Source organism: Mycteria americana, chromosome 20, assembly GCF_035582795.1.
Source record: "Mycteria americana isolate JAX WOST 10 ecotype Jacksonville Zoo and Gardens chromosome 20, USCA_MyAme_1.0, whole genome shotgun sequence".
In the NCBI taxonomy this organism is placed as follows: Eukaryota; Metazoa; Chordata; class Aves; order Ciconiiformes; family Ciconiidae; genus Mycteria; species Mycteria americana.
The window spans coordinates 2,860,227-2,884,808 of record NC_134384.1 but is presented as its reverse complement, the minus strand read 5'-3'; the positions used below and the strand labels follow the sequence as shown (position 1 = coordinate 2,884,808).

The window sequence follows — 24,582 nt, the reverse complement described above, 5'->3', positions numbered from 1 at the left end:
AATGTACTGAACTGTTTCTGGGAACAGAAAGAATGGTTTCAAATGCAATATCCTAATCAGCAGTGAAGTAAAATTTAAAAAAAGCCAGTTTAGGGAAAAAGAAATGATGGCTCTATATAATATATAGGACTATACCCAAACTATTCCTTCCCTTCATTCATTTCTCAGGAAGTGAAGCAGAAACACAGTGCACGCTTTAGGAGAGACTACAATAATATCCTCTTTATAAAATATTCAGAAGACCATTTAGCTAATAAAAAAAAATCCAAGTAGAAAGAGCCAATTTTAAAAAAAATCAGTACTAACTTCATCTCACAAGAAGAGGACAGAAGTTTTCAGACATAAACCACTCCAATTAATCAAAAATGTTTGAAAATGTTTGTAATTAACAAAGCTAACAGTCCCCACTGTTAAGGAAAGCCACTAATTGATAATGCTAACCCAAACCTTCTAACAAGGCCAACTGCTTAGTTAGAAATGCTTAAGGAAAAAAGATAGTATGACAACAGGAAATTTATTGCTGCTGGAACTGTTATCTTATCTACTCAAAACACAAGTGTTATTCAACCTGAAAGACAAGAGATTATTCAAATAAAATACCAGTCTCTCTTCGAGCTACAGAATTTGCAATTCTGAATATAAAGCAATCCTTTGAATATAAACCCAAACTTACCATTTTGAAGGGTAAAAGAAATATTATTGAAGAAAACGGGAAACGGCTTTGACTTTGTGCGAGATTGTTTTCATTTGTTGTCCATCACAAAACATGCACACACAGGAGACCAAACTGCAACCACGGTTTAAGGCCAAGGGCTGAATTTGACCTAGAGACTTTAATTCAGCATTGACTTTAAAAAGGAGCTCTCCCTTACCGGTCCTTTTTCATTCATGGGGGGAGAGGGCATTCCAGTGCCTGCCCACAGTGGGATAACAGCACTTGAACTTGACCTACATCTATGGAAAGAGGAAAAAACCCCAAAACACACAAAACCATTTCCTGGTCTACATCAAACTTTGAAGCTGGAGATGCGTATTTGTTCATAACCACATCCTGGGCTAACAAGCAGCACTCCCAGATCAAATTCAAGTCTAACATATCACACGTTACAGACATTTAGTGCTTTTCAATCAATGCATGACGAACAGACACAGAACAGACACCTTTCAGAGCTCTACGCTCTCCTTACCCTGCACCCCCAGTTTAGCCTTTGTACCAGCTCCGCAGGAGTTTAGGTTATTAGTGATATCTTTCCATATTTGATTTATCCTATTGCATGGTACATAGACCCAAATACCAGTGAAAGAAGTAAAAAAAACCCTGTTCACTTTGTGGTTTGCTGCATCAAAACTATATCTAAAAATATGCTTTTGAAGTACAGGTAATTTTCTGGGAAATCTCTCCATTTCCACAGTTCCTCCAGGTTTCCTTCAACATGCAAGATGGGGAAGAACGGAACAGCAGCTCTTTAAATCAACTTCGTCCCATTTACTTACTCTTTCAAGGCCGCCTATAGGGCCAAAACAATCTGTACTGCAGAAAACAAATCTAATCTTGAATTCCACCTTTTGACTTTATTTTCATCCCATAACCAAACACTACCAAAAGAAACACAAACAGGATATTCCCGAGGCAAAATTCTGTTAGGTTAAAACTTGACAGCTACTATTCTTTGCCAAGGGAATCTTATCCCCCCGGTTTGGCAGCGCTCGCTGTAGTAACAAAACCCTATGTGTGCCCACTTCTCGGATGCACGTCCGTTAAATGGAAAAACAAATAATTTGTTTCTGGTATTAATTCCCTGTAAATAATACTACAAAGCCAATGGGAACTTTTAACTTATGTTGGCAGACCATCTGCCTACAGGACTGAGCAGTCCGTAGATACACTGGATTAAAAAAATCAGTATGAGGAGGAAAGCAGCCAAAGGCTGCGTATACTAATAGAATGGTGAAAGACTAGTGGCAGTGGGGAAGAGTAGCAGCTCTTGAAAAAGAGTTCACAGATCCTAGTCTTACACCATTTCTTAGAGTAAGTAGTGTTTGCTCATGGGGACAAAAGACATGCCCCAGCTGCTTAACTGCTAATTAATCCTAAAGCTGAAATAGTGTAGCAGTACCTGAAGGTAACTCTTACAGCTGCTCTAGATGAAGAATCCATGTCAAGACTGCAGCATAACTGCAGATACCACAGTAGTGAGGTAGAAATACCTGTCAAGGTATTAATTGCCTGGTATGTTTAAAAAGAAAAGGGAGGAATGCCATAAGCTGCATTGTTAAACGACTCCGTTCCAGAAGCCTGGAGCATCACTGTCCAACACCAAACACACCTACATCACAATAATCTCCATCTACCACACTACGGACTAAAATAAAGAGAACAGACAGAGAAGCACAATCTGCAGCCATGCACCAGCTTACGGCCGTCAATAAGTGTACGGGATTTTGTGTTGGGCAACGGAGATGGCATTTCACAAAGTACCCAAAACAACCTCTGAAAACAAACATCCTATGCTGCGATCGGGCACCAAGTGCCTCAGGGACCACTATTGAGTGTGCTGCTGAACTAGGCAGGTACAAGGCATACCAAAATTACTTGCTCGGTAAGGTCACAAGCTTAAGTGTTTTGCTGTACCGAACCCTTAGGAAAACTAGGTCTCTCAGGATCCCAGAAGAAGCTTCGTCCTAAACCCCATTAAGGAAGAAGGGCTTTCAGGTGTTCACGCTGAAGAACCACAACTTCAGTTTGTGAGACACACACGCACGAGCAAAACACAAACGTGACTACAAGATCCGAGATTTATCTTCTAATAAAGACACAGCAGTCAGCCGACATCTCTTCAGCGCAGCCCTCACCACAGGCCGAGGCGCGACCCCGCTCAGCCCGGAGGCGGGAAGCGCGCGGCGGGCTGACACAGCCGCAGCAGCCCGGCGGCGGCGGCGGGCGCGGGGAGCAGTGCGCCCCCTGCTGGCCCGGCGCGGAGCGAGCCGGGGGCGACAGGGAGGACACGGCAAGGAATGGGGGGGGAAAAAAAAAAAAAAAGGCAAATGGTTGTAAAACTGCTGCCGAGCTTGCTGTTGTACAGCGTCAGAGCGAAGATTCTGCAGGAAGTTAGAGGACATCTGCTATAATGGGTTTCTTAAAAGCACAAACTCACTGTGCACGTGGGACAACGTGTCGAGGAAGGGACCTGTGCCTGGGTCAATTCATCTGCATTCGAAATGACAACCAGGTAACGATGATTTAGCACACATTCCTGATCAACACAGTTGTCCTCTTCCGTAGGATACCCACAAAGAACATGCTGTGTATTTATTGTCATTGCCAGGGCTTATATGGCAAAATAGAAAGGCTATCGATTGCCAAGGGACAGCTGACGGAGGCGAGCGCGACGTGTAGAGGGCTTTGTCTCTCCTCATCGATTTTTGTAATTGGTTTTGAACGCGACAACCTCAACTCACAAGTCTCTTGTGGAACAGCCTGTGAAACCAAGGATTGCATTCTTTACTGCCAATATGACTTAATTCTTTCAATCTTCCCCTCAACTCATCGGTAGTAATGGGAAGGTCACACTGGCCAGACTGTTCTGGCCAAAACCCGACTTGCCCTCCTCGGAGAACACACGAGCTCTGCAAAGGAATTAATCCCAAAACTATCAGACATCGTGAAAGATGAACACGTTTTCACATCTCACTGACATTCACAAAACAAAAAGCAACCGCAGAAGAATACCACCTTTGAATAGCAGAAAAATTACACAAGTCATGTTTATGGGTTATAAAAGCCCTTTTATAAAGCCATTTTTAAACAAAACAAAAAAGTTTACAAAAGAAAATAAAAGATACAGAAGAATGAGTTGCTTAATATATTCCCAAAAGGAGAAAAATAAAAGAGGGGACACAATTCCAACATGCTGAACAATAAAGGGTTCTTTTTCCTTGTGTTTTTTTTAATACAAAATACAAGCGAAGGATACACATACTTAAAACAGAGCTCAGGAGCAGGTATGCAGTCCTGGGAACCCTTCAATAAAAGCAAAGCAGGGTTTTGTTATTTTTTTTTTTCTTTCTTTGCAGGTACATACAGAGACTGGAATATGTAAAATTAAGTAGCACAAAAGACCATCACACAATTCTACCAATGAATGTTGCATCTATAAATTCACGAACATGGTCAACAGTCATGTTCACTTCAACCCCTTGAAAAAAAAAAGTGTTGTTTTTATTTTAAATAAAGCATTAATGTTACATTCAGACTTAACTCCTAGTACCATGCGGTAGATCTCAGTATTGTCAAGGTATTGCAAGAGTCGCCAACCCTATCGGGCCCAGTGATGACAGCCATGTCTGCACACACACCCCGACCATGGGCCAGCAGCACTGGAACGCTGTTTGCAGCTGCCCCTTTTTCTAGTCTGCTCTTGAGGTTAAAAAAAAAAAATTAAAAAGGAGGGGGAAGGGAACTGCAGAGAGCCCGATTCTTTTAGAAAAGCTCAACGGGGGATTGCAAATACTCAAGACAAATATTCATTGCATACCATGTAATGATGCCTTGCTGATGGCCAAAGGCCCAAGGCCCTACCTGGAGTCTCCTCCTCTACCTTCAAAGTGATTATTCAGGGTTTGCTGTGACATGATGTTCATGGTTAAACAAAAATTATGTAGCTCTTATTTACAATTTTTTGTAACAATTGCTTCTGCAGAAAAAAAAAAAGTAAAACTCACAAATCTTCAGAACACAAAGGGAATAAGATGTCAGACACTCCCATGCGCGCACTCACACCCGCGCACTCACACACAAAATACTTCAGGGGCTTTTACACACATTATTCTGGCTTAAGCTGATTGAGTATTTCTCCATCCCACCCACTACCCCTCCCAAAATATATATATAAAAAACCCTTGCCCCAATATACAAAGCATATGCACAATGGTGTTTTGCAGTCACACTGAGCATGCTCAGACCGATGGACCCACTCGATTCACCGCGGCTGAAGGGGGCAGGCAGTCTAGAGAGTCATCTCCAATAGTGGTTGATACAGAGTCAGCACATCGTGAGAACTTGACTAGACTCAGAAATATCTGTGTTTTGTTTTTAATATAAAGAGTTCAATGAAGAGACATTCAAATGCCAGTCATCTACTGAAGTGGGAAGTCTAAAGTGAGGATACACTTGATTTGGGGAGGTCTCGAAAGGACACTGTCATGTTTCAGAGCTCCGATACTCCTCATCATACTTTAAAAAAAAAAAAAGCCATCTTGGACAGTAAGAACATAATAGTTAGTTTTGCTTCCTAGTTTCATTAGCAGAACTTATATTTAAACCTCCCAAAACTGTAGGAAAATATTCAAAGTTCAGGGAAAATTTTCTATTTGATCATATACATATAGAATATATAATTTCCACATAAAGATGTGAGTCCCCCAATCTAACATATCCTATATGCCAGCAACTATTTTGTGACAGTGTCCCTTTAAATACCCATCTGCTTATATTTTCATATCCTGCCTCCCCCAACAGATGAACATCCACTTCTCAAATATTAGACTCATGGATCAGTTTGTAGTTTTTAAGAACCATGTGTTCAACAATATGATCTGTTATAAAAATAAACACTTCACAAACAAATTACATAAAGCAAAGCACCAGTTTCTACAGCTCAAAAGCTTCCAGCATGTTACAGTTTACTTCCCTCCCTCCTTAACCTGGGTGCCTCAGTGTCTATTGTACCTTTGTGACCATCACCAGCGGAGGGGAAGAAAAAAAAAAAAAAGAGAAAAAAGAAAAAAAGGAATTCAAGCACATCTTCTGCCACTGCCCTGGTAGTCCATCGCCTGCGGATGCAGCCGTGTGGTGGCACAGGAGCTGAGCACGCTCAGAACCGTTACCTGGCATCGCTGAGGCTCCCTAGCAGAAGTCACCCAAGGCGTGCTGCTGCTTCTCTCCCCACACACTCTTCTGCTTTGATGAAGTTAAAACAACAAAATTAAAAGCTTCTCGGCTGCCCCATTTCTAAGTCTTGCTCTCACCCATAATCCATTCTGAAACCCATTTAGCTTGACATGTTTGGCATTCTCATGCTGACCAAACAGAAACTGAAGCAAATAATCTTTAGTATGAAATTCCAACTGAAATTGCAAATTTTTTTTTACAGATCAAGCCTTGTGGCCAGTTAAAGGCAGTACTATTGGCATACAACTGTGAAACTGAACGTGGTGGTGTGGATTCAGAAACAGAATGTACGAAAGGATATATAATGGAAGTTAGTTATGAACTGCCATTTTAGGAGTAAGACCAGGGCAGGGCACTAGATTAACTGAACTTTGGAATAAATCCATTTACCTCTCTGCAAAGGCTCCAAAACTACAGCTGTGTAACAGAAGACAATCTTTTCAAAGCCTTCTTCTGTGAATGAAACTTTCTGCTCCATGAAGAACTATTCATGCTCCTAAAGAAAGGCATTTTTACAGCTTTCCTTCAAGAAATCAGAATGCTTAATACAAATTAAAAAGGACATTTAAAAATGTTAAGTCTGCCACTACTGAAAAATGTTGTGTACTAAAAAAAAAAAAGTATTAACCTTCACAATTTTCTTCTAACTGTAAAAATGTAAACTGCTGCACTTCTAACAGAGTAACCAAGAGACCGTTAGGGCTTAGTGTTTGCACAAATCAGCAAAACAGTAAGATATAGAAAAAGTTACAAAATCCCAGTAGTAGTACAGGATTTACATAGTGTTTGGGTTGTGACAAACTCAAAAGATAAGCATCATGCAGCCTTTAACAGCCATTAGAGATGAACATATGAGAAAGCAGAACAGTTTTGTAAGATAAAGGGCCAAAACTGCCAGGCATAAAATAATCCAGTCCAAAACCTGAACTGAGAACAACGGAAACATTTTTCACAGCCTTAACTTTAGTTAACTGTGTTAGGGGGAAAAAAAAAAAATGAACAACCAAAAATACATTTTAAGTGGAACTTACAAAATACACTCTTCAGAAAAAATCTGGTCTAGTGGGTAAAGAAACAGCTGTTTGACCAGATCAACTAGAGGTATTCTACTTTTAAGTAATCCTTGTACATTTTAATACCAAAAAACCCCTAAGAACCCAATAGACAAGAATAGCTTGAAACATAGTCTGGACTGAAGGGGAACAACTATGTGGACCAGACATTCACAAAAGTGTATGCTACCCCCAAATTTAATCCAAATGTTTTTTAAAACTTGGCCATTTATTTTCCCATATTACCCAAGAAGCACTGGACTAGGAGTGGAGGGAATGCAAGAGACTCTGCTCTCCCAGAGACCTGGAAGGTGGGAAGAGGTGTGGGAGAGGAGAGGAGATTACATTCGCTTCTTTTTCAAGACCGATACTTCACTCCAGCCTTAAGCTGTCCTGCAAAATTAAACCACTTAAAAAAAAAAAAAAAGATTTACAATGGAAACACCGATCATCTTTATTGTAACGGCAACAGTAGTTTCATTATAGTAAAGAATGTTAGAGAACTTAAATTTTTATAAGCCAAGGTAAAGTAATTTACCAGCCTCAATAAAATCCATGGCTATGAATCACACAAGACAATCACTCGGCTGTTATATTAATACTCCGTTCCACATTTTAAGCTCCACACTGTGCTCAGCATCTTCAGGCTCCCTATGCCATTCAGCCGAGTGTCCTTCCTGGTCATATTAGTGTATCACGTCTAAAAGCTCTCTAAAATCCAAACGGGATTAAAAATCTGGTAGCACGTGCACCAGAAATCCAACTAATTAGCTGCCTTATGTTACCTTCAAGAGGCTGGTTACAAAACATGTAGTTCTGTGACAAAAAGAAGATGCAAAGCTTGTCAGCTATAAGATAACTGTGAGCAACATACAGAAAGCACAAAGGGTTTAAGAAAAAAAAGAAAGAAAAATGGCAGGTCCAGTTTTCAGTATTTCCACCAAAAAACATGGCAGCAACCTCTGTATTACGGTTTGAAAACCAAGGCTTGTGTATTTCAATTAAAGTTTAAAAAAAGGATATGGCTGCTTTGATAAAAACACATTAAAATGCCACCACACACATCTCAAGTGTCTTGCATTTAGAGGGACATCCTGCTTTTATTATAAAACAACAGCCCTGCTACACTGCTTCCAAACTCCACTTCCTCCCAGCTTCATCCTTTAACACTGTTCCCTATTCAGCACTTCTTAGGCTCAGGGAGCAGAATGATGACCAACAGTTAGAAGCAGATGTGTTGCTGTGGGAGCAGAGCCTCCCACACTGTAGGATGGAAGGATGAAGAAATGGAAGTGATATCGGGGTGATGTTCACTATCAGTGGAAGTCTGCTGTCCAACACTGTAGCTGGAGAGGCTGAGAGGTATGACTACATAGACTTTCTGAGGACAGATGGAGGGAGAGAAGAGAAACACTTAAGCGTGACTCATGGGATCCGAGACTGACCAGAGCATTACAGGAATCCTTTGCTTCACATTTATAAAAGGACATCCCTCGCCCCAAAAGCTAAAGAATTTAGTTTTACACTACCCATTAATTTTTTTCCTTGGAAAAAACTTTAAAGACATTTTCCACAATACCAAATGGAAACCAGAGTTTTAAAAATGTTTTTCAATTTCTCTTCCCTATTCTGCCCATCTATAGCCAACCTTGGAAGAAAAAAAATAGTTAATGGATGTGAGAAGCTTGTAGGTTGTATATCTGAATTTGTATAGAATGAACTGCAATTTGCCTAAAGCAGAATAGTATTCTATCCAGCAAAGACAAAAGATCTCACAACCTAATTGGAGGGTCTTTTCTAAATAAAAGACAGTGGACCATCTACAAGTCTCTTGATTGCTTTCCATGAAAAACGTGCCTGAATCCAAAAAACACAGGTTTCCTCCCCGCGTTTTCTCTTCCTCAATTGGAATTCGTATCAACTACATTTTTTCTGAGAGTGAACTTGTATCAACAGAAGTCTGTTAAAGCATAGGTTCATTTTTTCCACATATTCAAATACAGAATAATAGTTTTAAAGAACTCTTACCAGCACTGGGAAATCTATTCTACTTAACGATTTGTAAGTATGGTTTCCACGTATCAGTCTCAAACCTTATTGCTTCACAACTGCAGTATCCCTTGAAAAAAAATATATATTTAAATGGTCTGTTAATTTGTCTCAAATGGCTTTCAGATTTGGTGGGGGAGGGAGAACGGAATGGCCAACAGAGAACATTGACTTCAAAATATTACTGTATAAGGGTTTCCTCTTATTAAAAAAAGGATACACTGTATTAAACAGCTGAAAGTAAAGACAGCATTCAAAGCCCATGAGTCAAGCCACAGCCAAAACCGTGTTCTACCCCTAAGTATGTTTTCTTTTCCTTTTTCTTTTTTTTCTTTTTTTTTTTTTAAACAAAGATTTCCTCAACTGCCATTTAATCTTCACCAGAGGGTGCTTCATCTTCAGATCCCTCATCCCCTGACTTCTCTGGTGGAGGGCTGGCTGATTTTTTCTTTTCTGGGGGACTTTCAGGCTCTTCATCCTCTTCTTTGGGGGATGGGGTCTTTTCTTTTGTTGCCTTGGAAGCTGTGGGGCGGCCTGCCTTCCCTTTGCCTTTCACTGGACTGGGGGTCACTGAAAAAAGAAAAAGCTTATAAAAGTTATGATCAGCAACAAAGACAAAAAAGTCATATGGCTTTATACAAACAGGATTTACAAGACACTTCAGTAGCAGGTTTCATTTTGCTTTGACCATACTGCACACATGGTGTTTTTTGTACTCCGTATTAGTAAAGCTGAACTGAAAAGTTAGCTAACGAGATTTTAAAACTATTTAATTGCAAGTCCTGACTAATTACTGGATATGACATCATAAACTACCATAGCTAGCCTCTTGTCAAACCAGTACATACACTGCTATTATGTTTTTAGATTTCCTGCAGAAACACATCAAATTTTCCTTTGGTTCAGATTTCTCCACCTTCCTCTACCCTGAAAACATCACAGAGTCCATGAGTCCCAAACAAAGCCACAAATTACGTTATTTGGCTATGATACAGAGAAAGTCAGACTGCAGCATCAAAATAGGGAAAGTTTTGCAATCTACGCAGTTTTTGCCAACGAGACATAGATACTAACTCAATCTCTTAAGTAAGAATTAAAGCCACCTCATTATTTCATAGTGCTGCTTTAAATCATGGCAGGTTACATGAACTAGCCCTTCAACATTAAATGTGAATGCCTACCAACCCCAAGATTTCCACTGAGTCTTTATAGTAGAAAGAAAATACTAGCCTCTAAAGCAAACTGCACAACTTTCTTTGCATAGACTCACCTGTAGCCTTTAGCCTGGGCTTCGGCATTTTCTTTTCTTTCCTCTCTGGCTTGGATTTCTTGGAGACCTTTTTATTTTTCTTTTTTGAACTGCCATAGTCACTATCATCATCATCTTCCATGAGGAAGTCTTCATCGCTTCCTGAATCTGCTGAAAGCACAAAGAAATTTCAGTTTTTTGGAAAAAAGGAAAGGGAGCAGAAGATACAGTTGAGAGATCTGCCAGTTAAACTGTGGAGACAGGAAACTCGGACTCTGTGACCTTATGAGCTTCCACCTATCTGCTATGCTAAAGAAATTTGACATAGCAGAAGATTTTGCACTAGTATGATGAAACGGGCAAGTGTTCTGAGGTCCTCCAAATATGCTCCATCTCCTTCATAAGTAACCCATCTCAAAATAAAGAGAATCTCTTGACAGAGAGAAGTGATCTTTTCAATGGTACTCTTAGTCCATTCTGAAATCATGTTTGCACTCAGTATTTCAGGAACTTACTCTGGTTCATTACTGGCTGAACACATCTCTTCTTATGAAACAAACTGTCCTACTTTGATCAATCAAGGATAAAGTACTTTTAAATCACCTGAAAGTAGCATCAATGCCTCAAAACCAATGGGATAGCAAGGAGCAGCAAAAAGCATTAAGAACTTTACAATAATCCTTTAGGGCTGATCATAAAGACATACATCTTCGCTGCAAACTTTGAACAAAAATTCTAGACGTGAAAAATGTAAACTTGGTCTGTTGGACAGATATGCAGTATCAAATAAGTTACTGAGAAGGACAACTTATGGTCTTCACTGTCACAGTCAAAAAGCAAACTGCGTTCCTTTTGCTGTTTGGCCAGACCCATAAGCTCATGTCCAGTACTATACCCATGTCACATTGATTTTAACTTTTTACAATCCCATTTACTCACTCTCCTGGAACTGTGCCTCATCATCCTCTTGTTCTTCCTCCTCACTACCCACATCATCCATAAGCATCTCTCGTTGTTTAGAAGCTGCTTTGGATGCTGCCTGTCGTTGCTGACGCACATTTTTGTGGTCTTCTTTTTCGTCCTCACTGTCCTCTGCAGCAAAAGTCACCAAGTTATAATGAAGATACAGAATACAAACCACCTAACTGTCTTGAGGTAGCATGTGGGCAAGACAAAGGTCAAGTCATTCATGAGAAAGTTAATCAGGACACTCGCTGAATAACTGAGCTGTGAGGAGAACACAGTCCCATTCAACCTAGTAAGCACTGCACAATGATCCTGTGCAGTGTCTTTCACTGCAAAGACTAACACACCCCCCCCCTTTTTTTTTTTTTCTTTTTTTACCTGCAGGCCTTTTCCTGGATTTGGAGGCCGCTCTCTTATTCTTTTCTGGTTTAGCCTTTTTTCCTTTTTTGCTTTTTTGAGAGCTCTCATAGTCACTGTCAGCTTTGCCATCATCTGCTCCTAAGTCATCATCTTCACTGCCAAAATCTTCATCTGGAAGGAAAAGGTACAAATATGCCGTTTCCTATATCATTCTGAGATAGGGATGAGAACTACAGGGAAGAGCTTAACATACATATATCTACCTGTGAAGACAAACTTTATAGCAGATATTTTTGTATGTAATATGATGCTGTCATCCCAAACCAGGGCCAGAAGTAACAGCAGTAGAGGCAGCATCCAGCTTAAGGTAAGTGTATTAGAAAAGTGCATGCTTCTCTAGTCAGAACAATTTCTTTCCTGTGTCAAATCCTACTCCTGTAATTCTTACAAACTGGTCTTTATTTTGAAGATACATTATCAGTACAATGTAGTTAGTTACCTGCCGAGTGTGAATCATCTTTCTTAGTCTTCACATCTTTTTCTTCTGAATCCTCACTGAAAATGAGAGAAAGACAGGGTTTGACTGCTGTTTTAACTCCAATTTCAGTCACTGCTGTATGGAAAAATACCAATTTTCAGTCAGCAAACTGATCTCTAGGCTGGGAATATGCACTTATGTAGTTATCATACATATACGTATAGTGTGTGTATGTATGTACATATAGAAGCACTATATCTAGTTATCATAGTCAGAAAGATAATGTTTGAACTCCAAATCACATACAAATTTACATGGAGTCAAATGAACCAACCAGGAAATAATAAGGTTGAGATGAATCATGCACTTCACTCTGAAACCCACCAATAATCCAGATGTCTTCCATTTTACAGTTAGATTTTTGAAGTTTTATATGCTACTGTATGGCTGAGTCTATAAGTAGAATAAAGTTTTATTCTGAATAGATTTATAGTCATCACTTGTCTTTATGTCATTGTTTTCTTCGGAATCCTTCATTCTGTGTACATTGCTGTAGTGCAGTTAACTAGCACATATTTGGTCTACAAGCTCCCAAACAATCTGATCTCTGATGGAGTTTCACCGCTCCCTTCTAGTGGTTTCAATCTTCATCAGAGGGTATCCCTATCAAGCATGTACTAATGTTTTGTTCTTATCCAAACCCCCATCATTAGTCATCACCACTGTCCAGAGAGGGTTTTCCTTCCAGCATGTAAGAATACGCACTCCAATCAGAGAGTAAACAAGTGTTTTAAACAGGAACGGTGAATGCTCTGTTGAGAGCCACTGATGTACAACATATGCTTCAGGAATGGCTGAACTGCAGAGTTTGCCAAGGTCAAGAAATACAATAGATCAAACCTTTGCTACTTTCAAATCTGGCAGTTGGAGCTGATTTTCTCATAGTCACTGACCCAATATTTCTCAAGAACTCTAACAGTTTAGATAACTTGTCACATTACAGCCCCTCAGGCCCTTATGTTTTCAGTCTTATACAGACAACTGTGGATTTCAGCCACTTAAATACATGAGTTTGTTTTACATGCAAGCCCTCTGCAATGTTTGTGATACACATAGAAATGTTCTTACATACTTAAAAATCCCCAAAGCTAATAGGACATCAAGGTCAACTACTTAGTTGCTTTGGGAGATGCCTAGCCCAATTTCTTTATACGTCACAGCCATTAAATCTTTGATTACAGGTGTTACAGGCATTTGCCAGGGTGACAATAGTCTCTCCCTCTTAGTTCATGATAGCAGGGGGACCATGCAAATATTCCTGTGCCTACATTCAGCTTTCACCTTATAGAACAGGAGCACGGTGGGGAAGCCTCCTAAGCATACCTGCTGGTAAGTTAAGTTCCTGCTGGCAAGTTATGTTCCAGCAAACGGTGCAACAGAATAGACACCTTGGGCTTATGGACTAGGAACCAGCTGGCAGAACCTCCATCCCTGAAGCTGATGTCTGTCATGAAAGCAGTCAATTGGCTTAATAGGTCTTATGGCAATCATTTGCTGACCACAGTTATTGTAAAAAGGAAGATGCCTTCACTCTACAGGACAGACTTTCACTATTCAGCAGGGCATCACTTAGAACTGAGTCCTTTCACACTGCTGGAGCAACTGAGTTATCAAAACAAGTTACTCTGTTTCTGAATTAGACAAAACAGGAAATGGGAAACAAAGAACCATAAAACTAACAAATGGCCCCTACTCCTAACTGCCACTGTACCGTCCCATTTAATCTTTAACCACAGGAATGCTCTGAGCGTACCGAAAAAACCATGGAAAATGAAACACATCTTGCCACTAACTTACCTGGATAACTGCTCTTGTTGCCAATTTTTGTAACTCTGCTCATATTCCTTCCCATTCCAATTGTCTAGCTCTGGAAAGCTATTTTAATGATGAAGTACTAGTGACAAGTACTTTACACGTGATTTCTCTGTCTACTCAAATAAGAATGAACCACCTCAATGTCCAAGCTGGGTATGCAAGCTTTGTGATTGAGAGCTCTGTATCTTACACTGCAGACCTTGAATTCCACTTACAATCATTCTTGTTAGAAGATACTGCTTCCCACATACAGGACAAGGTTTGGAGACATGTTCGTAACAGATGAAGTGCTTCTTTTACCTGTCCTCCTGAGAATTCTTCCCAGATCGCCTCTTATTTTTAGCCTCCCGGGGAGACGAACGGATTTTCTTGGATGGGGGACCTGAATCTCTTCCATAATCTTCATCTGGACAGGACAGTACAAAATGGTTTTGAATCAAACTCCTAGTTCCCAGCAAACTGACTTCCTCAGCTATAACTTAAACTGACCATTTCATGCACATCAAAAAGAAGCCCTTCAAAAAAAAAAAAAAATCACAAAGCTTCAAACAAAACTTTATAGAAGCAAAGACCTGTCTTAAACTAGTGATTTACCTTTTCTTCTGCCAACAGCACAATAAAAATGCCGCGTACAATCAAGTCTGGCACAGGAGTATTAGGAAACATACAAAAAGCCTCACAAGAAGACACAGTATCTTAATTTTACAGCTAGTCAGAAAGAGAGTTATTATGTAAACCTATCACAAGTTAACATCCATACATATTTCTACATGCTTTTAACAGCAAACACTTTATTCACTGTCCTATGATATAGTAGTTTACAGTGTAACTTTTTACAACTATTACACAATACCTTATACAATATGAGTAACAGGACTGCAATTAAGAGCTATGCATATTTGTTTCCATTAATTATCAGTGCAACCTCACTTAGCAAACAGTAGCAGTACGTCTATTTTCTAAGAACACAAAACATATTCCATATGGCTTCCAGAAATATTTGTTAATTCACACAGAACATCCAAAGATATTTTTTTTTTAGATGCAATTCACAAAAATGCCTGACATTATGGGATTAACTAGAGTCCGCTAAAATAAATTGAAAACATATTTTACTGTAGAAAAAAAGTAGCATCAGGGAGATTCTGCCACAGAACATAACATAGACCAAGGAAGAAGACAGTTGCTGCCAACAGCCTCAAGGCACTACAACAACACAAGCATTAAATAATAAGATTTCTATCACCATTGTTTGTTTAATACAAAACATACGAGAATCATTATATTTTCAAATACTTATTAACAGTTCAGAGACTGTGAAGAGCAGAATCTCCTTAGAATTTAAGTTAAAGATGTGACTAGAAGCAAAACAATTAATATGCAAAGCAATAAATGAACTGCTCTAGCCCAAGAATATTATATTGTTAAGAAAAAAGTAATTTACCAGCATCATCTGATTCCTGAAACTGGGAGTAATCGACCACCTTCCTGTTCCTGTTAAAAAGCAGGGGGAAGGGGGAAATTAGCAACTGAATCTCAGAGATACAAAAGCTTTCTTCAAGTAACAAAAAAGTTCCATATTCTTGCTTCCAGTGCAGGATTTGTAGCCCAAAAACATCCCAAGAAAACTCTCATAAGCAAGCCACCAAAGGTATAGACCTTTGAAGTCAGAAGTGAACACACAGTATATTCTAGCATTTTCCTAAGGAGCTATTATAATAGACTGGTCTATATTCTCAGAATTTGAAAGTGCTTTTTGATAGGTAGAACTCTCTTACGGCTCATGACTGCAGTAAGGAACAGCCATCTTAACCTATGCTACATGGTTCTTTCATTATTAAAACTATACATCTATCATTATTACAACTTTACCAGTGAAAGCACTATTTTAAAGCAGTATCTGCACCCCAAGATTAAAGAATGAACTTTAAGCCAGAGCTCCCCCTAACACCCTGTCTCAAAGCTGTGATATTTAAGACTAGGATTCCAGGTACAAAACAAATACACAAGTAGTATCATGAATTAGATAAACATTTCCTAACTGCTCTTTTTTTAATTTCTGCTTCTCACAGCTCAATGTAATCATGCTTGCTCTCATATCTTCTCCTTGAGGCTTTTGTTTTCCCATGCGTTCCCTGTCTCTAAAGCATTTTATGTTTTCACCAGGGGCTTCTAGGAGCTTTCTCAGTTAGTTACTTTGGTGCTCTAACAAGATGCAAGAGAGCTGTTACAATGCCTCACTGTATCACTAGGCACAACAATGGAAGAAGATATGCATTTCACCCAACCTATGTTTTTGGACAGCAAATGAGCATGGACCCAGACTTTTTCTACCTCATCAGCACCTTCTCTGCTCTCTAACCAAACTGAAAGTAGCACAGGTAACAAGGCATCTTTAACAGTGCAAATGCAATGGCCAATTCTGGACAAAATGAGTTAACTACACAAGCAGCTATTACCAAAATCAATGCCTCATTGGCCAACAAAATTAGATCTGTTTCTCTAATTTACCGAAACTAAAAAACGAAATGTAAGTAATTGTTGGCTACTTTCTTAGGACCTGTCCCAACTGCCTTATCGACAAGACGTAACTGCCCTGTAATACAGCTACTCAAGGGAACCAAGTCAGCTACATAACTGAATTGTATTTGAGTTCTAGCTGATAGCGCCTCAGTCAAACTTGGACTCCAAACATCCACCTCCTACGGCTGACACGCAATGGGAAGAGGAGGCACAGCTGAAAAAGGCACCAGAGTCAGACACCCCTCCACACACACTTTTTTGCAATGCCTTTGACCCAAGGCCAATGATGAACTTGATTTTGCAGTAATCATCATGTGAGCTCACCTCTACAGCTGGAGAAGTCAGGCAAGCGATAGATTAAGTGACCTACCCAGCATCACAGACTTGAGGACCGCTGCAAAGAGAAGCCAACACAAGCTCTATCCAGCACACATACCACAATGCCCTGCCCCTCTCCTGCACTGCAGAGCATGACTGCTGAATTTCACATTCAGTTCCCATAACTGAACCGCACTTTGTGATTAACATCATGCATGGCTGATAAGACTGTTTAGTTGAAAGATACCCCAAAAGTCATTGTTGTATTGTGGCTGTTAATCCATTTGAAATCAATTATAAGTCACCCTCCTGTACAAGTACCTCTATTCATGGCTTACAGCAGCAGCCTTCAAAAGACGAAGGAGCATAATTATTTTATTTCAACCCTTACGCCAAGCCTCTTAAAAAACTCCAGAGAAAAATCCCAATCCCTCAACAAAAAAACAAACAAGTAAACAAAGGAAGGCAAGACCAGTCATTAGATTTCCACAGGCTGAATCCCATCCAAGCTTCAGAGTACACGTGAGTGGAACAAAGTACAACAGCAACGTGCTACAGAGCACTGCTCGCTCACTCACAGTCCGAATATGGTAAAATACCAATTTAGGAATACAACTATTGGCAAGGCTTGTTATAGCGTACCGTTCAGGGACTCAAACTTCTGTTCCAACAGGTACTCTTCCTGAAGGTTGCGTCCTGACCCATCTCACATGTGAAAACACTAATTTTATTCTGGTAAGCATCTGAAGAGCAATAAAGTTACTAAATAAGACATTTCATTTGGTGTAAGTATCAGGTATTGGGGTTTTTTTCCTCTAAAAGCAGGGGGAAAAAAAAAAGTAGAATTGCCACATATTCTGTTCTAGCAGCTTTGTAAAAAAATGGTTTCTGACATCACTTCTCTAACAAGCAAGATGGAAATTGCAATATCGCCACCTTGTAGTAAGTTGGTCATACACACTTTCACCTTGCTTATTTCAGTCAGAGTCCTGTATTAAATCAGGTACTGAAAATGTAACACAGTCAGATAAAGGGAAAACACTGCCTATGTCCTTCCTCTTTCCCCTATGTTTTCAGCTAGAAAGTAAATCCTGCTAGGCTCTCGTTACCTGGTGAACAGGAGTAGTGATATTTATATTAAAAAAAAAAAAAACAACTCTGGCAGAAAACAGGAGAGAAGGCTGTTTGGCTTGCTTTACATTATTTTGCAGGGCAAGGAGAAGGGTGGAGGAAAGAAGGAATATCTACACTGATATTACTGAAGATAGAAACTTGTAAGTCTTCCCAACAGAACCAGAGGAGCTCACAAGGGCAGAAACATCAAACAAACTGCTCTTGCATCTGCCATTCTCCTCACTCTACACTCATCATTCACCCCATCTAGATCAGCTTAGGTTTTTCTTTAGAACTGCCAACAGCGCTGATGTGCAATGCTTAATAACTACGAGTTTGCAAAGAGAGACTGCATCTTTTATTACACCAAGGTGATAAAAACACAGTAGATAAGTTCACTGGAGTTAAGAGGCAGAAAAAAAATATTGCTGGTTTTGTCAGTGAAGAGTATCTCTTTGCCACTAGCAAAAACTAGAAGATGTTAAGGCAACCAACCAGACATAAAAATAAACTATTTGTTAAATTCAGTTAGACTGAGCATAAAAAGACAGTCTAGTAGACATCTGGGATGGATATTGTTCAATCTGGTTTAAAATATGCACTGAAATTTTAAGATAACTTACTTGCTAATTCAGCTTAACATTTAAAAGTGCATGTGAGAAGGAACTGGGGGAGGAAAGGTATAGAGAGAGGTCCCGATAGCATAAGTTTTTAGTAACAGCTGTCAGTCCAATATTTCTGGAATAAAGAGTAACTTGTCTAGTAATTCATCAACATGTTACATTGGAAGCACTTACTTAGCAAAGTAATACTCCAGTAATTTAATAGGAACTCAGAAATGCACAGTAAATCTTATGGCCCATACTTGATGCCTACCAAACTGAAATTTTGAAATGATGAAAAGCAATATTAACATTTAAAAGGATCACTAAGTGCCTATACAACTGAATAAGGCTTGTATACTAATACCCCATCGTCAGCTAGCGAGGTCCCTAAACCCTCAGTCTTTGTAAGTCAACATGTCAGAATACAAACTAACAATCAGTTAGAAAGCTTTTGTTTTGTTAAAAAGGGAATGCTTAGATCCCCAGATATTTCCACAGACATTAAAATCCACAGATAAAAACCAAATTTTTTAAAAAAATACATATACTACTGAAAAGCAATGCTAGAAGGACTCTTCAAAAAGCTAGTAACTGATCTCATCATGCACTAAAGAGGAATGTTTAGGTCAAATGATTACCAGCAGAAGTAAGTGTCTTTCCTCTTACACAATATGGCAAGTAAAACTAATGACAGATTAAATGGTTACCAAGATGATTTTTTTTTTTTTAAAACCACAGCATTTAACCAATACAAGCATCAAACTAAGCATTTGTGAAGGAAAGTTATGGACCTTTCTTGGGTTTAAAGGCTTGGTGCAGGTCTGGCACAGAGAGAGTGGTCAGTTTCACTTTCTGGTTCTCATTCCAGTTGGTAAAGGCGTCCCACTTTGAGGTCAACATATTATCAAGAAATACTGCCATTAAAAGCACTCCTTTGGTGCCTTTTTTATACAGAGATAGCAAAAAAAAGATAGATAGGAAATAGTTCTTAAAGGTATTTTCAAAGTTGTGCAAAACAAATATGCAGTGCTAGATTTAGGCCTTAAATGAACAGACATTCACTTACAATTATGCATCAGAAGTTGAAACATCGAAGCCTAGTGACAGTTATGTACCTAAACCACGTCACTATGGTGTTAGTCTATTGAAAAATTGGCACAACTGTACTCAGACAAGACTCACCGACTAGAGGTTCCCAATTACAGAGGTCATTGTTTGGGTCTGGACTTGGTGTAACTCCAAACGTCTGTAAGACTAGGCACTGCTCATGGTATCTGCAGAATTTTTAGGGATACACATGACTTGAAACTCCATAAAACAATTAAATGATTTATGCAGCAACAGTTTAAGCAGTCTTGTGCCCATCCTCCATTTGAACCTAACTACAATTGAGAAGATTTCAAAATACAATATAGAAATGTTCTGATGCAGAGCAGGGGGGGGAAAAAAACAAACAAATAAACCCCAAAACACACACACACAAAAATCAATTCTGCAACCTGTGTTGTTCCTGGTATTTTGGTTTTTATTGTACCTCTACCTTGCTCTTTGTTTCTCTTTAGACTGAAAGTTTTCAGAGCAAGGATCGTACCTTTTTACTTATCTGGAAAGCGTCTATAGCTTATCTCTGGACACTAACACACATTATGACTCAAGTTAAATACCCATCCCCAATGAAGTGTTGCTTTCCTGCTACCCCACGGAAGTTTTGCAGAATCACAATATCTGTACTTCACATTGTCCAGGTACAACACTGGCAACAAGATGAGTTATATTTAATAGATAAATATATTTTTTCCTGCAACTACAATTTCAAAGGACCACCCTTCCACAGTAGTGCCAATGCAAGACTGGGATTCAAGAGTTACTCATAAAGAGAAATTAAGTACGTAAAGCCTTGAAGCACTGAGATCAATTCATAACTGGCTTTAATCTTAAAACGAACAAGCAAAAACCCCTGTGATTCCCATACTTGCCCACACCATTTCATTTTGCAATGCCTGCAGGAGAGGAGTACCAGCAAGTGAAAGTGACCAGCGAGGAAAAGCAGAAGCAAGTTCCATTGAATTTTAAGTCAAAATTCTTACTTAAAACACATTAATTGGTGCTGTATATAAAAACAGTGGCTCAAGATGTTTTATTTCATTTGTATTCGAGAATAGATAGGGACATAATAACGTAACCACCAGCTCCAAATGCTCTTTGCAGTACTTCAGAAGAGTTAGCCACAAGATGCAGAGATTCAAGTACTGTAGGCTCCTTTACTTTTTACTTCTTGCCATTTTCTAACAATAGTGCAGATACCATCATCATCCACGCAGGAGAACTTTAATTGTGTAGAAAGTCCTTGGCTCCGAGTGCCAGGCACACGAAGCCTGTAAATACCAGGACATTATTACTATTTAATTTTAAGAAACTGACTTCAACAACCAGACTCAGTCTTAAGGCAGTCTTCTACCAACAAGTAGAGTAGAAACTGGGGATATATGCTGGATTTTATTAAGTTCATTGTTTTAGGTGTGTATATATCCACTAGAAACTAGGAGACATAATAAATTAATTAAAAGACCACTGAACAGAGGGAAACAGTTCCAACACTAAATCTTATTCTGATGAGGAACCTTTCACCAGGCTTCCATATTACCAACAGTAAGCTAAAATATGCAGAAAAAGAATTTATACAATTTTAAAAGTTTTGGGTATAAATCTATTAGGAGAGTTCTCCAGTTACTGCCAAGTAGAGCAATATAATTAACTAGCCACTGAATATTTATGGTTTTTCCCCTGAAAGGGCCATTAAATACAGCTAGATAGTGGATTACTAGGTCTATTCCTGACATGTGCCAAAAGGTTTCTGCTACTAACGGCCTGCTGGACTTTGGCACTTAATTTTCCTGTAGACCAGTGCCTGTCAACTGAGGGCAAGACAAGTCAGATCTTTCACAATGCTGCAGGATTTTACAGATTTTTTTATTTTTAAAATTATTTTTTTAAAAATGGTTGCTTACAAAGTTACTTAATACCAGAAACCTTAGAAGCTATACTTTTAAAGATACAACACTTTCCTTACCTGTAGCAAGACTCCAGTGCTGGCAAGTAAATCACCAGCAGAACGTACACTGAGGCGTCACCCTGAGCAGCAAAGTCACATCACCACTGTATTTCAGAACACAGGCACTGTCATTCAAGATCAGACCACTAGTCCATCTAGCCCAACATCCTGCCTTGCAAAAGGCCAAAGCCTGAGGCTTCAGAGCAGGGTATACCCAGTCCTGTCAATCCACCTTTTGCACCAGAGACAGGTCCCTAAGGCTGGAACTTTGAGCTTTATTTACCCTTACCTTTGCATGCAGGAATACACTATTGGTCAAAAAAAGAGCTAAGAAAAAACAACTGTTTCACTAATCACTGTGCCAAGCCTCCCTACTTAGCAAAGTAGTCCTAGTTTCCATTTATTTTTTTAAACTGTCGCATATTAGAGATATTACTTAAATACGAAGGCTATCACCTACAAATGTATATATGTAAGTTTTATATTCGCAATTAATTTCATATTTATTATTCCAAAAGATCCAAAATACCTAGGACCCACGTACCAGATTGGGCTTACTGGGAATAAAAGTACAACCAGTTACTTAAAGTACCTTGAGAATTAAAAAATTTCAGAGCACTCGAAGAATACCTTATGAAACCTCTTACCTTTTCTATAAAGACAATTTAAATTACAAGTTCACTCTCTGAGTACTTTCCACAGAAAAGTAAAAAAGAACACACTCCTCCCCCCTCAGTAAACTTTCAGATACACGGCAAGTTCTCTATGCCGTAGATTTTCAAAGTTATCACGATTCAACAACGTAGCTAAGATTCCCCTGCAACCCCGTGCTCCAGGTCCAACACTGTTTAACTGAAGACACAAACGCCATCACCTACCTCCTTTACTGCTGGGGAGAATACAGCCCGTTTAGCTAAATTGCCCACGGTTTCCTCCTCCCCACGACCTAAAATCAGCCCTCTCGGGGGTGGGGGTGGAGGAAAGGGGGGAACATCAGTAGGAAACCGACCCGGGGAGAGCAGTTAGCTACCGGGCGAGAGGAAAAGGGCGTGTGTTCAATGCTGTTCCCACCAGAGGGGGCGGCTCCTCCGAACTCCTCCCCTAAACGTGGTTTAACTTGAATGCACAGCCCCTCTCCTCCAGACCCTCGCTGGTCACGGCGTATTGCATGCGTGTCCCCTCCCCCAACCCGCGCGGCGTGGTCTGCTCTGCCCCCCCCTACCCCCCACCCCGCTTCCCCCCCTCTCCTGGAAGGGGGTGCGGGGGGCTGCGACAGAGGCCTGCTGGCGAACACCGCCTCTCGCCCGTCCGCCCTGCGCGAAGTGGGTCACGGTGGATGGCAGCGATTCACTTTTCCCGTGACAAAATGTGGGACGCTGTACGCAGCCTCCCTCTCTCCCGGCCTCCTCTCTGCACCCCCGTAACGGCGCAGCGAAACGCGCCGCCGCCTCCCTGCTCCCCCGGTAAGCCCGGGGCGATGCACATCACCCTACGCCAGGCCAGCAACAAGGCGCGTTGCAAATCAGAAAATAAATATAAAAAGTTGTAACAAAAAAAAAATTAAAAAAGGGGGGGAAAATACAGGAGAAAACGGCCCATGCTGCAGCCGCGCGGCCTCCCTGCCTCCTCCGCCGCGCACGCTCTCCTCCCCACGGCCACGCAGCCGCCCCTCGCCCTGCGGGAGCCCCGCCGCACGCCTGCCCTCCAGCGAGCGTGCACCCTCCTCCCCGCGGCGGCTCGGCCGGGCCCGGCCCGCCTCGGGCTGCCCCTGCCCCGGGCACGGCCTGCGGCGAGGCCTGCTGCGGGGCGGGCGGGAGGGCCTACACCGCCGGCCCGCCGCCGGGGGCCGGGCCCGGGAGGAGGGAGGGAGGGAGGCAGCGCTGGCGCCGCGGGTGGGAGGAGAGGCGGGAGCGGGGCCTCCGCGCTCCGCCAAGGACTCACCTGACAGGCCTGGACATTTTCCCCGGCGGTTCGGGCCCGGCCCGGGGGACGTCGCCCAGCGCTGAGGGGAAGGAGAAAAAAACGGTCGCCTGGTGCGGGCTCGGCGTCGCCCGTCCCCTCCCCGGAGCGAGCGGGAGCCCTGGGCCCAGCGCCTCAGGCCGCGCCTCCGGAGCCGCCTCTTCCCCCTCAGGCGCTGCCGCCGCCGGCCCGCGCCCCGCCGCGGGAGACGCCCGCTCCTCTGCGTGGGCCGCGCGGCCCCCCCCGCCCCCGGTCACCGCTCCGCCGCCGCCGCGGTCGCCGCCGCTCGCCGATCCCCCCCGCAAAATGGTCGCGTTCGCACCGCCGAGAGGATGCGAGCGGGGGGCGGTGCAGCCTACCCCGCTGGCACCACCTCCTCCCCCGCTCATTGGCCGCGACGGGCGGCTCGCCGCGTCCCATTGGCTAGTTCGAACCATCACGGCGGGCAGGCCCTGCCCACTTTCCCCGCGGGGAGGGGAGGGGGGCGAGGACGCCCCACACGCTCAAGCTGCTGTGAGCGACAGAGCGGGCCGCGGCGCTGCCGGCAGATTCGCCACCGGCTCCCGGCGCCCCCGCGCCGCCGCCCCGCGCCGGGCCGCTCCGTCCCGCCCCACCGGGCCCACGCTGCCACCGCCGGTACCCGGCCCGGATTTTCCCCGCGGCGCACGGGAGCCGGCGGGGCCGCGGGGCCCGACCCGCAGATTCGCCGCGCGGGGCCTGGCGTGGTTTTGGAGGGAAAACGTGGGGAAGCGGCGCGCCGCCTCGCAGCGGCCCCGGGGGCGTCGAGGGCCCCGCAGCGCCGCCCCCGGGCCCGCCCGGCAGCGCCGCCGGCCTGGCGGTGCCCTCCCGCGGCTGCCCGGCCCCTGCGGCCCCGCTGCGTGCCCCACGGGGGCCCGCGCAGCCCCGTGGCCTCAGGGCCCGGCCCACGCCTCCCCACGGGTGGGGCCCGCAGGGCTGCGCAGCCCGCCGGCTCCCCTCAGAGCGGCCCGGCGCGGGGTGGCCCCGCGGGGCTGGGGTCCGGCCCTGGGCCTGG

General features: G+C 42.2%; 2 protein-coding genes across 4 annotated transcripts in view; both read right to left on the bottom strand.

Annotated features, from left to right (window-relative positions):
* SLC45A3 (solute carrier family 45 member 3) overlaps positions 1–6,422 on the bottom strand; it is a 45,870-nt gene extending 39,448 nt beyond the window's left edge. Inside the window, exon 1 of the mRNA XM_075521851.1 lies at positions 6,341–6,422. The gene's annotated coding sequence lies outside the window, so the exon portion shown is untranslated. The remainder of the gene's footprint in view (positions 1–6,340) is intronic.
* Positions 3,927–23,871, bottom strand: NUCKS1 (nuclear casein kinase and cyclin dependent kinase substrate 1). Of its 3 annotated transcripts, XR_012778499.1 has the most exons (9): positions 23,532–23,871; positions 15,424–15,473; positions 14,280–14,385; positions 12,126–12,181; positions 11,645–11,797; positions 11,240–11,392; positions 10,322–10,471; positions 9,031–9,621; positions 3,927–6,446 (listed from the first exon to the last, which is right to left on the bottom strand). XR_012778499.1 is itself a non-coding variant. In XM_075521854.1 (8 exons), exons 1-8 carry the CDS (start codon positions 23,546–23,548, stop codon positions 9,422–9,424), a joined length of 885 nt encoding a protein of 294 aa, XP_075377969.1. In that variant the 5' UTR covers positions 23,549–23,871; the 3' UTR covers positions 6,708–9,421. The 3 variants fall into 3 exon arrangements, 2 of the variants coding, with proteins under 2 accessions (XP_075377969.1, XP_075377970.1); XM_075521854.1 differs by lacking the exon at positions 3,927–6,446 and having other exon boundaries at positions 6,708–9,621; XM_075521855.1 differs by lacking the exon at positions 3,927–6,446 and having other exon boundaries at positions 6,708–9,621; positions 10,322–10,468; positions 23,532–23,870.
* Between the last annotated feature and the right edge of the window lie 711 nt (positions 23,872–24,582).